Source organism: Syzygium oleosum, unplaced genomic scaffold, assembly GCF_021117445.2.
Source record: "Syzygium oleosum isolate NSW1041296 unplaced genomic scaffold, Sole_v2.1 Sole_v2.08, whole genome shotgun sequence".
In the NCBI taxonomy this organism is placed as follows: Eukaryota; Viridiplantae; Streptophyta; class Magnoliopsida; order Myrtales; family Myrtaceae; genus Syzygium; species Syzygium oleosum.
In genome coordinates, this window is record NW_026607492.1 from 15,683 (window position 1) to 30,595 (window position 14,913).

Genomic DNA, 14,913 nt, shown 5'->3' on the forward strand with positions numbered 1-14,913 from the left:
TTGTCAATTGATTGAATTGCTGTCCTGGGATTTGAGCCACCATAATAGACCCGTAGATACCAAAGATGTTTTAGCACTATGTCTTAGGATGATGCTACCAATGCTGTTTAATTCTTTATAATGGCATTTCTGGAAGCACATAAATCATGCTATTCTGTTCAATGTTCTCACTTCTGGTACGCATTTCCTTAGGGCATGTTCCTTCTATTGCATTTTAAAGTAAATACCCGCCTAAATGTCTTAAGCAGTTGACAAAGTTACACGGGAAGAAATTTTGTGCCCAAAGGCTGTGAGGATGATGTTTGAGTTCGTCGAGATTAGTTGCCTGTCTGAAACTTTAACTAAATATTTTTTTCAGGTACAAGCCGCCGCACCCGCAAGTAAAGGAGAACTCTGGAGGGCCACACCGGACTTCTCTCCACACTCTAGTCAAGCTCAGTGTTCTTAGCAAATGAAGTCTGGTTTTTTACTTTCCTTTTCGTTTTCCATTTATGAAATTTTACCTGAATATATCAGTATACTCCTACATCATTTGCACTTCTGCTGAGTTCTTCTGAATTTCTCAAACAATAAAGTTAGCGCTAATTATCTATTAGAACACTCAACATTAAAGCACATGTACATCGAATGGTTCAAATTGTAGATGATATGGCTCTTTACATCAAATCTTCCGCATTTGAATTGGTACACCATATGATGTGCTTCATTTGATGTTCAACCAGTTAAGGGTAAATGGCATCCCAAAAAGAGGCATTTGTGGCAAAGTGGACTGAGGCTTTAACCAATTTGCTTGTAAGCTTATTGGTTGAAGAGGTAAAAAAGGGAAATCGCACCACTACTACCTATAACAAAGTAGGGTGGAATAACATAGTTACCGAGTTCAATAAACAAACAACACTCCGGTTTACTGTAGTTCAGTTGAAGAACAAGACAAACAAATTGAGGAGATAGTATGGGAGTTATAAGAAGCTTCTTTCACAATCTGGATTTGGATGGGATCATGTTAACAAAACGATTATTGTGGAGGATCCAAGTGTATGGGATGATCACATCAAGGTATCAGTTTACTTGGGTCATTTTGTTCTATTTGTGGATGTATGTTTCGATGATGTCGCTCACGTATGTCACTATTTTTTGAAATTGCAGGATAACATCGAATGGGCTAAATTCCGAAAGGATGGGTTTCCTCAATATCCCGATCTGTGTATCGTGTTTGGCGATACATATGCTACTGGGGATTACGCAGTAGGAAATGCAGAATACTTGATGGTGTCGGAGGGGGAAGACAATGGTAGTGGTGGTGACAATGGTGGTGGTGCTTTGGAAGGTGATCCAAACGAACTTAGTGATGGAGTCTTCACACCTGACGTGAGTGCCACGCAAGTTCGTGAGAAGCATAAGTTGGATAGGACTCCAAATTCCAAGAGGAGGAGAAAGAGTAGCACATATGATATTGCTAGCACCTGCAAAGCCATTCAAGATATGATCAAGTCTAAGGCGAGTCAATCAACAAGTGGCTCCATCACCTCACATGCCCCTCCACCCGAGAACCCCTACTCCATGGGAGCTGTGGTTGCCATTTTAAATGACATACCTGACTTAGAGCAGAATCTTTACAACAAAGCTATGAACCAAGCATGCCTTAGTGCCAACTGGAGAGAGGGTTTCGTCCTATCTTTACCTGAAAGGAGACGCGGTCTTCTTGAATCTATTTGAATAGATGTTGAGAACTAAGATGACTTTTTCATGTTTGTTTTATTTTCACTTAATGACTTGTGTCCTTGAGATACTTTGGTTTGGTTTTATTTATGGAACTATGATGTCTTTGGTTTGTTTTTAATTATGCAACTATGATGCCGTGGCTATTGTTAATTATGGAACTATGATGACGTTGTGGATGCTGTTGATTCCTGACTTATTTGTTGTGTTGGTGTTCTTCGTGCGAGGGCATAGGTAATATGGAGGGGGGTGAAAGTAGCAGCATTAATGGTCCAGTAGCATCGGTTGAACCAATTGAACAGGTCTTCGATGATGTTGAACTTAATATACTGAAAGCATGGATGTGTGCTGTTTTGATGAACATGTCTATGCACACCAGAGAACCCATTAGGGACAGTAAATTGTCAGGGCCTGAATGGATAAGAGAGATTCTTTATGGACATTCAGACAGGATATATGAAGCTTTTCGAATGGAGAGACATGTTTTTCTCAACCTTTGTGATTTAATGAAGGAAAGGGGTTGGTTGGTAGATAGTCGATATATTAAGGTAGACGAACAAGTTGGGATATTTTTATCTATGATTTGTCACAAGAACTCGAATAGAGATTTATGTGAGAGATTCCAACATTCGGGACAAACTATCAGCAAGTACTTTGCTAAAGTGTTGCAAGCAGTTCTGAATTTGGCAAGAGAAATTATCGTACCACCTTCATTTGATGTTGTCCCAGAAGAAATTCTTATCAATCCTAAATATAATCCTTACTTCAAGGTACGATTTGCATACATTCCTTTACATCGTCAGTTACATTTTGTTGATAATCTTGTATAATGCTAGTCTTTGTTGAAATGATAGGGCTGCATAGGTGCTATTGATGGCACTCACATTCATGCTTCTGTACCAGTGTCGAAACAGATCCCATTTAGAGGCAGGAAAGGAATTACCACTCAGAATGTGATGTGTGTTTGTTCATTTGATATGAAATTTACATTTGTGTATGCTGGTTGGGAAGGCTCTGCCAACGATTGTCGGGTGCTCTCGGCAGCACTCGAGACACATCGCTTACAATTTCCTCGACCTCCACCAGGTATTTGCTTATTTTTCAAGAGATAATTTTCTTTATAATTGTATTGCATTTGCGAATCATGATCAATATATGAATACCTTTTGATAGGCAAATACTACGTGGTAGATTCTGGTTATGCTGCAGCTCCGGGATTTTTGACTCCTTTCAAAGGCGAACGATATCATATTAATGATTTTAGGGGTAGAGTGAGGCAAGCAAGAACAACAAGAGAATTATTCAACCATAGGCATTCTTCACTAAGGAATGTTATTGAGAGATCATTTGCGGTGTTAAAGAATCGCTTTCTCATTTTAAAACACATGCCTTCATTTTCAATTCAAAAGCAGTCATGTATTGTAATTGCATGTTGTGCTATTCATAATTACATCCGTGATCAAGACAAGATGGATAAGAACTTTTCTCAATATGGTGATTCAGAGTACTCGTTTGGAAGTGCACAAGATGAGGTTATTGACGATACATCAACAGAGGAGGATATCGAGATCAACATGCTTAGAAAAAGAATTGCCAATCAATTGGCAATTGATAATAATATGGCGGAGATTCCATGAAAATGTGTTTCCGACTTTTCTAATGTATTTCCATTATTTTGTATTTGAGGATTTTTTATGTTGGCTCTTGTAATGTGACGTGGCATTTTGGGATCTCCTATATTGGCTCTTGTAATGTGATGTGCTTGGTTTACTTTTCTCCATAAGCTTTTGCGATATTATGCGGAACGATGCATACTCACAAATATTGAGAGCAAATATCGAGAACGATGGTGGTTGAATGCTGAAGACCCGTTCCAGTGCTTGGCCATTTGCATTAATTTGACTGGAATTTGTGTGCGAGCGTACGTAACGTTACGAATCCAACGTAAAATTTAATTTCAAAACTTCACAATTTGTGGCCACCCGTTTTGAGCAAAATTTTATTTTTTTTAGGTGTCGAAAAAAATTAAAAAATTAAAAACATCAAAACTTCATAGAATGACTTAGAATATCTGTGGTCACCCATTTCGAAAAAAAATAAAAAAATTGAAAATTTCTAAGAATGGCTTATAATATCTGTGGCTACCAACTTTGAGTGAAATTTAATATTTTTTTAGGTGATGAAATAAAAAAGTAAAAAATAAAAAATATCATTTGGGCACCTCAAAAATTTTATATTTTACTCAAAGTGAGTGGCTAGAAGTATTCTAAGCCATTATGTGAAGTTTTCAAATTTTTGATTTTTAATATTTTTTTGTACCTAAAAAAATTTAAATTTCGCTCAAAGTGGGTGGCTACAGGTATTCTAAGTCATTCTGTGAAATTTTGAAATTTTTGATTTTTTCACTTTTTGATTTTTTTTTCGGCACCTAAAAAAATTTAAATTTCGCTCAAAGTGGATGGCCACAGGTATTCTATAAGCCATTCTATGAAGTTTTGAAATTTCTAAAATTTTTAATTTTTTTTGGAAATCTCAAAAAAAATTAAATTTCTCTTGAAATGGTTGGCCACATGTATTCTAAGTCATTCTGTGAAATTTTGAAATTTTTAATTTTTATAAATTTTTTTAGGGCATCTAAAAAAAATTAAAATTTACTCAAAAAGTGGGTGGCCACAGCTATTCTAAGCGATTTTGTGATTTTTTGAAATTTTTTTATTTTTTATTTTTAATTTTATTGGGTACCTCAAAAAATTTAAATTTCACTCAAAGTGGGTGGTCACATGTATTCTAAACTATTCTGTGAAGTTTTGAAATTTTTGATTTTTTTTGGGAACCTAAAAAATTTTAAATTTCACTAAAAGTGGATGGCCACAGGTATTCTAAGCAATTCTGTGAAGTTTTGAAAATTTTTATTTCTTTATTTTTTTTGAAAAATTTCAACAAATTTCCTATTTTCCCGAAATCTGAATTTTTTTTATTTTCTCAACATTTTGATGATTTTTTCTAGAATTTTTCAAATTTTTGGGATTTTCGGAATTTTTTTAAAGATTTTTATGAATTTTTCAGATTTTTTTATTATTTTTATTTCATTTCTAAAAAATGGATTGTTCTCGAAATAGAATTTTATGTTGTTTATCAAACGGGTTTTTGTTTCGTGAAATAGAAATTTCGCCGTTATCAAACGGGTTTGTTCTAAACGTAAATTTTTTGTCGTTATCAAACGGTTTTTTTTCCCAGAAACTCATCCAGGAACCAGAAATAGAAAAATCTATTTCTGGTTCAGGAACTCATTCCGGACCAGAATGGTTATCATGCGCTACCTAACATTCCCGTCCAATTGTTTCACTTTCCTCAAGAATCCATCGGTATGTATACCAAGAACTCCCAACCCTTAAAAATCAACATTTTCAGAATAATTGATGCTACATTCAATTGGCCGTAAGAGCTGCTGAAATCATGAAGGACAAAAGGGTTCTACTTCTACTGCTAAGGGAACAAATTTCATGCTCTCGATGCAGAATTGGGCTCGGCCGAGCACAATTCAACTGTTTCAGCCAAAAAACAGAACAGAGACTCCTGTGTCCTAACTTCCATTTTATTCACCAACATAAAGAGAAGTTCAATAAATTCAGCATACCTTCTTGTTGAGATAGTCGACATTAAGAGCGAGATCGTTCGAGGCTGAATCGTTCCCTCTCTCAGCTGGACATCCAGCTGGTCCAAATCAGTATCTCCCAAAATGAAGAATGCGCCAACTTCTTCTTCAAGAGGAATTTGCAAACCCTCTCTTCACGGCCCTAGTCGTTTTCGTTTCTTTGCGAGAGCCATTTGATTTTGATGTGTAAATTTTGGATTCATCGTCCTTCAAACGATTAAAACGCCCTTATTTACGATTCTTAATCTAAAAAGGTAAAAGTTCCGTCGCCGGTATTGGTCGCTAAAAAACACCAACTGATCCGTTTACAATTTGGCACACGCGAATGGCCTGGGACGTTTTTCTTTCCAATCCACTGAATACATTATACGCACAAGTCTAGTTCAGAGGTTATGCACGAAAATAAAGTCGGTAGTAAAGGGAAGCGAGTGGCCAACGGCGTGGTATAATTTCGTCAGTTTAACTCTAAATTAAAATGATAAATTTAATAAATTAACTGGATGTACAATTAAATTCAAAGAGTCTTCTAGGATCGGACCGAATAGATTCTATCCCTCGAGAGTCGCATCGTGGGTTGTATTTTCAATCGGGATTTTCAATTTTCTTTTTTTGGTTTTTCGTGGGATTTGCCAATCTGAAAACTCATTTTTTGGATCTTGGTGGCTAGCTGAATTCCAATTTTCGTAAAATAAGTGAAAAGGTTACGCGCGCATACATACATTTATATATATTTATATGAAAAGATGAATCCATTTAATTATAATTAGAGCCCAGCAGGTATTGTAAAACTTCGTGGGCCCATAACGGAAATTTGTTTCGGGGGTTGTAATTTCGAGTAATCGATAATGCATGTCAAATATCGATGGCAAGTGAAAAATGATTGGCGATTCGTTAATTCAGTCGACTTAATGATGCCAAAATTTTTACGTAAATTAGATGCTCACAGATCTCGTGTCACCATGGAACATATATGTTTCACGCCTTCCTAGATTCCATGTGTAACATCGAGTCCTCTCTTTCAATTTCGAAAAGCCCTCACTTGAGAGATTGGGCCAACTTTTTCTTCGGCCCCATCGAGATGCTACATGATGGTGCTGGGCTTATAAAACAGTCCGATTTGGGGCAAATTGTCAATGGGCATTTTCCTCTGCGCTTTACAATTCAGCTCTGCTCTCGCCTCTCTCTCTCTCTCTCGCTCGAACCCTAATTCCCTCGTCCGAAGTCACTCGCCTCTCTCTCTCTCGCTCGCTCCCTCCCTCCCTCCTCCGAAGCGGGGAGCTCCAGCGACACCACCTCGTCCTTCTCCACCGAGCCCGCCATTCCAAAGCCTCCCTGACAGCCGCACGAACCCCCACAAACACCGAACCCCACACAGAGGAAGAGCGCGCCCCTTCCAGCTGCAGCTCACGCGCGCGCGCACCCAATACACCTGGCTCGACCCAAAGAAAGCCAAGCAAGGTAACGAAAAGGGTTGCAGAGAGAGAGAGAGAGAGGGGTCTGGAAGCTGCTTACCCTTTTGTCAAGCTGCGGGGGTCTGCGTCGCTCTGTCCGCGTCTCTCTCTCTCTCTGGGGGTGTGTGTGTTATCTCGTGCGAAGGGAACGAATTTGATGTGTGTGTGATGATGATGATGATGATGGAAGTGATGACACAGAAAAACAACTCTCTCTCTCTCTCTTCTCTCTTCTCTTTCTCTGTGTTTCACAGGAGTTATTAATATTTCCTTAATTTTTTATTTTCTGGTTTTTTTTCGGTGAGTTCGTGTGTGAATGTTGCGGTCACGGTGCGCCGTGGGTTGCTTTATCAAGGGAATTGTGAAGAGTTATGTGTGATGATTTATAAACCTGGTGTATGAGATGTAATTTGCTTGATGAATTGAACTGTCTTCATCTTCTTCCTCGTCGATCCTTTTGAATCCTCTGTTTCCTCGCAGAATGGCCGCATTCAAACGTATGCTTCAGGTGGGCATCAAGGTGGACAATTGTCTGATGAGTGTGGCGACCTTCCTAAACCGGCCCCGCCGCCTAAGGGGTTAGGCTAATGGATTACTAAGTTAAATACCAATTCGCGACTTAAGTTAAAGTTATTAACATGAAAATCAATTTCACCTAGGAGTCGCCACTAATCAGTTTTTGGTGGGTCGATTAGACACCCAAGCAAAGCAGGGGAGAAATGCGAAATGCTTTACTTTTACGAACCAGAGATTCAATGGGTATGGAGACTTGATTATACTAATTGACCAACTAGTGCCCTTTCGGTACCTAATCTTGCTCAATTCACCACCTAACGTGTTCACACTAACTGGGAGTTTAAAAAATTCATTCCTAACCAAGCTAAGAGAAGCAACAATCACTACATGAACCTAATATGCATAATCAATCACATGCGAGTTTAAATTAAATATGCAATTCAAAGCGTGCGAATCAAGCGAGGAGCAATCAAACATACGCTAATCACACAAAAAGGGAGAGAAAAGCAATTTTGAAACCCAATTTCCAATTTTTGGATTTTCGAAATTTTTCTATTTTTTTTTAAATTTTCGTTTTTTATTTAAAAAAATAATAATTCCCTAAATCGGCCTATGCTCGGTTTACGTGAACATGAAACAACTCAGAATATGAATATTACGAGAACCGGGCTCAAATCAACCGTTTCAAGATCGAAACTTGGTTTGGGCATTTCGTCGAGCATTTGGTATGCATTAAAATGCCCCAAATGGCTTCCTCGAGCCATATTCGTGGCCTTCAATCTTACTCCGTGTGTAATATCAAGTGGAACCAAAGTATCAAGGTTATATTATCACATGCAAAGAACAAGATTAGCTAGAAATCACAACCTAAAACGCACGAGAACCAAGTTGGAATCGGCCTCCAATATGTGGGTTCGGGCTGCTTTTGCAAATTTGGGTTTAAACCCAGGTCAAGCAAACCTGTTGCATGCCCAGGTTTAAGCCCCGACACTCATCACGTGCAAGATCTATGGGAAACATCACTTCATCTGAGAGAATATACGTAACATCTACTTTTAAATGAAACAAACATCATGGAGAATGATCAAGCGAACACGTCGAAACAACCCCCCCAAGAAGCATACATGCATGGTTCATAATGACTAGCCATGAATCAATGTGGGTTAGCTTGGCTTTTGACTCAAGTTGCAAGCGATCTCATGGTTCACACGGGGCTTCAAAGACCAAACCAAGTGGATCTCAGCCTAATTTGTACACCCATATAACATTCATCAAGCTCACGAAGGTAGAAAACGCATGCAAAGAGGAGTAGCAAGTCAAACATTTAGGGCTCATGAAGGAGCTCTAACACTTGGAAAAATTCCAGCCTCAGAAATCAGTTCTCTGGGCTGGTTTTCTCTTGATTTTTTCATAACTAAAACATATTCAAAATTGAACAAAAATACATGTAGGATACTCACCTTGCTTCCTAGTTTCTCTTTGAAGTATCCCTTGGCCGAGGGAACCAAAAACCTGTCTTCCAAGGGCGCGGGGAACTAGGCTTCTTCAAACTGGAAAATGAGATCTGCAAAGAAGGAACTGACAACGAAGGTTTTTGTTGGTCTCCAAAACCAGAATCAACGACCTCCTTTTCTGACTAATTTGACACTAACCCAAACTAGATGTATTCTAGTTTAATTTTCAAGTCACAGGTATCCTCATATATTCCTCATGTCTCTCAAAAACTCCCACTTTCCCTCACCAGTAACCGTCTGACTTCAACACTTACAAGATTTCTGGGTTTCTCTCTTGACCCGAGAATGGGCTGCTTTTCGAGGGGATTTTGGGTGGCTTCCCGACATCCATTTGGGGCGTGCGACCTATGGTTGGAAAGCTCTTTGAATGTAGTTCCACTCTCTAGTTGAAGGTTTTGGCTAATTTTGGCTCGAAGTTCACGAAAATCTCACTTTCCTCTCCAAAAGTCAGTCTGGAACTTTTCTGGGTTTATGTTTTTTTTTTAGTTGCGTCTGAGGGTGAGTTTTTGGAACGACCGTCAACTCCCTTCCTCTTGTCTCATCCCTTTATTTTTATCCCCCAAAAGAACGTGCTTCAGAGATCCTATCCATCAAATCCAACCCGATTTTTAGCCCGTGATTGCCCACTTACCAAGCCTACAAACTGAGTCTCTTCACCAACTTTCTGACTCCAAAATCATCATAATTTGCAGCTGTTGAGTGAGCAGGTTTGACTGAGATTATCACGTGTCTTCAGCAGCTTATCCCTGGAAAATTTTTGTCCATTTGCACTCCTAATGATGGTCTCACACCTCGGCCAGAGTTCACGCTGATCGGCTGGCTGAGTAGGATATGGTGGGGCCACAAATTTGGCTACTCAGCAGCCTCGAATTGAGACCAAATCGTGGACCGGTTTTTGGAAGCTAATTTAAGTGCTTTAATCCATTCATTTGGTCGGAATTTTTGATCAGTTTGAAAGTTGAAGTATATTAGTTTAAGATGATAATCAGAATTTGCAATTTTCCATGCCCAAGTTTGCAGGAAAGTCCCTCAAAATTAGCCACTTTCTTGTCCGAGAATGCCCGATTTGAGCTAATTTAGTCCTTTTGGCTTGATCTGATCAATTTTACCTTGCCCGTTTTCAATTTCAAGCTTGATTAGGGGTAAAAATGATGATTTAAGGGCTTGGGGGCAAATTTTACAAATTTTGCGATTTGGTCCCCCAACTTTTGGAAATTGTATTTTGGCCCCAACTTGCTGGTTCATTTGCAATTTGATCCCTCAGGTCTCGGTTAGCTACACTCGAATCCTTGGCCCTTGCTCTTCCGTTTTTTTTTTTTTAGAATAATTCCAAAATATTTTTGTGGAAAAACAAGCTCCAATTTTTTTTGAAAATGATTTTTGGGCAAAAAATTTAGGTGTCAACAGCTGCCCCTCTTTGAAGGGGAGCTTGCGGAGGTTCCTTTCAAAGACAAGAGACACCTAAAAATTTTTTGCGGAGGGCATGGGATGGCGCAATGGCTAAAGCATGAGGAATGATTGATTTTTTTTTTATCTATTTTTTTTATTATTATTTGGATGTTTTGTTGATTTTTGATTTTTTTTTGCTGATTTTTTTTTTTTTAGGGACAAAATTAAAATGACTTTTAGGGACTAAAACCCTGTAAACGTCGGAAAATCCACCTAGGGATTAAAACCCTGTGAGCAGCTAAGATCCCGTCTAGGGACTAAAACCCTATGAACGGCAATAGGAACAACACCTTGAAGGAACGCCTAGGGACTAAAACCCTATGAACGTCAAAGATTTTGCCTAGGGACTAAAACCCTATGAACAACAAAGGACGCCATACCGTGTAAGAACGGACTTTTGGCTACATGAAGAGGTAGTGCCGTGTAAGAACGGACTTTGATCGAAAACAAAGCCATACCGTGTAAGAACGGATTTGTGGCTACATGAAGAGGTTGTGCCGTGTAAGAACGGACTTTGATCGAAAACAAAGCCATACCGTGTAAGAACGGATTTTTGGCTAAATAAAGTCTCACCATATAAAGAAATAAACTCGGGCTACGAAAGCTCGCCAAGGTTGAGGAAAAGACTCCGGCTACGAAAGCTCGCCAAGGTTGATGGGGTACTTGGCCGCGAAAGCTCACCGGGGCAGGGAAAAAGACAGACTCGGGTCTGCGAAAGCTCGCCAGGTCGATGGGGTGCTCCGGCTACGAAAGCTCGCCAGGCAAGGAAAAAGACTCGGGCTGCGAAAGCTCGCCAGTCGATGGGGTGCCTGGTGCGCGAAAGCTCGCGAGCAAGGAAAAAGGCTCGGGCCGCAAAAGCTTACCGGGTCGGTGGAGGTGCTCCGGCCGCGAAATCTCACCGGGCAAGGAAAAGACTCGGGCTGCGAAAGCTCGCCAAGTCGATAAGGTGCTCCGGCCGCGAAAGCTCACCGTGCAAAAATTCTGGATCAGTAAATATATCAAGCAAAAAGTTTCCGAAATGGCCATTGCACATCTAACGGAATATGTTATAACAGGTGCTCTGATAGGGAAAGCATACCAGGCGAGATCGATGTTATTCGAATGTCATGAATGACACTATCAAAAGAATGCATTCACGGAGAAAGTGTTGATTGCATGAGTGAATCAAACTAAATTCAATTGTTTGGAAAATAGTCAATATCATTCAATATCACAAGATTGTCATTAGGCTTGAGGAATGTCATTAATCATCGAATTCCCTTAGGAGAAAATCTTTTGTCAAAATGATCTTAACTCGTGAAAAGGGCTTGTTAAACATGCCAAACAAGAGCTCCATAGTCGGAAAGGGCTTCTCACAACTCTCAAGAAGGCTGTTTGATCCCATTCATTAATGTGGGAAATGGTCTGATCACTCAGTATACCTCACATGACCACTGTCGAAGGTTTTGAGAATCATTCGCAATAAGTACACGTTGACCAATCTAAGAGGTCTTTTAAAGGACCGTAATATAGGTTTGGTCACGGCTTCAACAATGGATGAGTATTATCGGCTAAGGAATGCAATTATTGTGGATCAAAGCATCTCGCTGGGTTTACAAGTCAAGAGACCTTAAGATGAGATAAGATAACCTTGCCCTCCACTTCTTCAAGCGGTAGCTTCTTTGGAAATCCAAACTTCGCTCGAACCATCCCAATCGGAAGAGACTTTGGAAAGGGTTGTAAGATTGGTTCGGTGAAAGGCTCAAAAGGCTCGAGTTTTTCAGAAAAGATTTAAGAACTGATGATTATCGTGGCATCATTACCATATCATCTCGTCTTAACTCGCCTCGAGAGTCGATCGGCAAATCATTTCGACATAAGAACTTTGCTCTTTTTCTAATGGCTTTCGCCTTTGCAATGGTTTTTCTTTCATGCAAGCATTTTTCTTTCGACATCTTTTTTTTTTTTACGAAAGAATTCCTCTCGAGATGCTTTTTTTTTTTTACAATGGGCATTGGCCTTGCTTTTACCAGGCACACTGTTTTTTCATGCCCTCTAGTTTTCACTTGACTTTTTCTCTTTTGATTATTTTGAGCCCCTAAGACTTTTGAGATTCTTCCACACGTTGTCACACAAGCACCAGTTGCTTTGGTAAATCATGTGCATTGCCCCAGTGTAGGGAGATAATCACCACTCGGGCTTTAGAAATGAATATTCAGGCTCAACTTGGCTAAGCAAAGGGCATAAGTGTTTGGGTAGAGAATGAAACGCTCTTGTTCACTTTGGGATGCTTTGAGCTTCCATTAGGACTCACCTGAAGTTATCACAAAAGATCAATGCAAGTAAGAGCAAAGAAGTCTTTCCCATCTTCTTCGCCAAATGGTGTCAACCAGAACCTCCAAATTTGCCCCATTATGGGGTGGTTCTTGACAGGGACATTTTGTGAATTCTTTACATTTAAAGGCTCAAATGGGCTTAACTATGATCACCTGTAGTGTGTAGGATATATGAAAGAAATGCCTCTTTTCACTTTGATCCATGTACAATTTGCGAATGAATCTCTCGTCCTAAAACACGGTTTTTGCACCCAACTTACAAAGTGTTTATAGGACGTGTTTGGGAATGGTTCGCCTTTCTTCATTCTAAGTGCTTCTCGCTTGGCATATTTAACATATTTCCTCTTGTTTCGTCAAGATCACCTGAGTTGATTGATCTCCATTGGGGATTTTGATTCGAAATGAACGTTCCACCAAGCATCGAGGCAACTTTGGACAAGCATGACATTCAAAATTTCTGTGAAAAATTTATTTTCACAATTTCTATTTTTATGCTTGCTTTTCTCAAACTCGCCGAAAACCTTTTTTCTTTTATTATTTTGTTTTGTTGTTTTTTTTTGTTCAAAGCAAATTTTCCATTCGACCTTCTTTTGGCATTAAGAAAAAGGGTGCTTACCTGCGGCCTAGTGACTTGGTAACCCCCTCCTTCACATTTAGCTTGTTGGATGCTTGCCAAGACGGTTCAGTTATTTGCGGATCAATTTGCGGATTGTTTGGGACCTGTAAAGTAAGCATGTATGCATGTATGCATGATATGCATGATGTGAATAACTTACAGTGATTCGGATTGCATCGAAAATGGTTCTCGGGCCTCGGATTTCATTCAAGGAAAATACTTTTTCACCGAATCGGCGTTTACAGGCTTTGGCAACTCTTGGCCATCCATTTCTACAAGAATTAAAGCACCCCCAGGTAGAACCTTTCTAACGACATACGGACCGTCATAATTTGGAGCGAACTTCCCACCTAATTCGGGTGTGATGGACAACACTTTCCTTAGTACGAGATCTCCGGTTTTAAAATGTCGAGGCCGGACTTTGCGATTGAAAGACTTGGCAACTCGCTTTTGGTAACATTGACCGTGGCATAAAGCCTTTAGTCTATTCTCATCGATCAAGTTCAAGCGATCATATCTACGTTGAGTCCATTCTTCCTCGTAGAGAGCTCGCTTGTGAGAGTATCCTTAATGAAGGAATTTCAACCTCCACGAGCAAAGCTGCTTCCATACCATAAACGAGCGAGAAAGGAGTCGCCCTGTCGGAAGTGCGGATCGAAGTTCGATACGCCATCAATGCATAAGGTAGACGTTCATGCCAGTCTCGGTAATTGTCGGCAGTCTTCGACAAGATCTTCTTTATGTTTTTATTGGCTGCCTCTACAGCCCCATTCATTTGTGGACGGTAAGGTGAGGAGTTCAAGTGACGAATATGAAACTCGTTAAGTAAGCCATCTACAACCTTGTTGTTCAGATTTGAGCCATTGTCAGTGATGATCACCTCCGGGACTCCATAACGAGCGATGATGTCACGGCGAATAAACTTGGCCACATTCTTGGCGGTGACATTAGCATATGAGTTCGCCTCAATCCACTTGGTGAAGTAATCGATGGCTACCAAGATGAAGCGATGTCCATTGGAAGCCTTAGGATTAATTGGCCCAATCATATCGATCCCCCACATTGAGAAGGGCCATGGCTCGGACATTTGACGCAATTCATTCGGCGGTACATTGATTTTATCTGCATAGATTTGGCACCGATGACAATAACGAACATGCCGAATACAGTCAGCCTCCATAGCCATCCAGAAGTAACCCAGTCTCATGATTTTTCTGGCCAAAAGATGACCGTTCATGTGCGGACCGCATTCTCCTTCATGAATTTCCTTCATCAACTGATTAGCTTCTCTGGCATCGACGCATTTCAACAAAATTGAGTCAAAGGATCTTTTGTAAAGAGCGTTGCCACTAATGAAGAATTTTGACGCTAGCTTCCTTATGTATTTCTGATCTGTTAGTTCACTTCCAGGAGGATATTCACCCCTTTGAAGATAGTTCATGATGTCGTGATACCACGGCTTCTCATCAGGTTCATCTGCGATCGCCGAACAGTAAGCGGGACGTGTCAGTATTTCGATTTTCAGTGGCTCAATGTCTAACCCTTCCATGACTTGCAACATTGATGATAACGTGGCCAGGGCGTCGGCAAACTGATTCTGCGATCGGGGTAAATACTCAAAGGAAATCTCATCAAATTCCTTTATTAACTCCTCAAGGAATTCGTGGTAAGGAATCAA

General features: G+C 40.0%; 1 protein-coding gene and 1 pseudogene across 1 annotated transcript; both read left to right on the top strand.

The window, feature by feature from the left end:
* The first annotated feature begins 448 nt into the window (after nucleotides 1–448).
* Nucleotides 449–1,744, top strand: LOC130138846 (uncharacterized; annotated as a pseudogene).
* Nucleotides 1,745–1,958: 214 nt separating this feature from the next.
* LOC115667445 (uncharacterized) lies at nucleotides 1,959–3,502 on the top strand. Its single transcript, XM_030589023.2, has 3 exons — nucleotides 1,959–2,489; nucleotides 2,574–2,805; nucleotides 2,893–3,502. The coding sequence occupies exons 1-3, from the start codon at nucleotides 1,959–1,961 to the stop codon at nucleotides 3,354–3,356; spliced, it is 1,227 nt and encodes a 408-aa protein (XP_030444883.2). The 3' UTR covers nucleotides 3,357–3,502.
* Nucleotides 3,503–14,913: the final 11,411 nt, after the last annotated feature.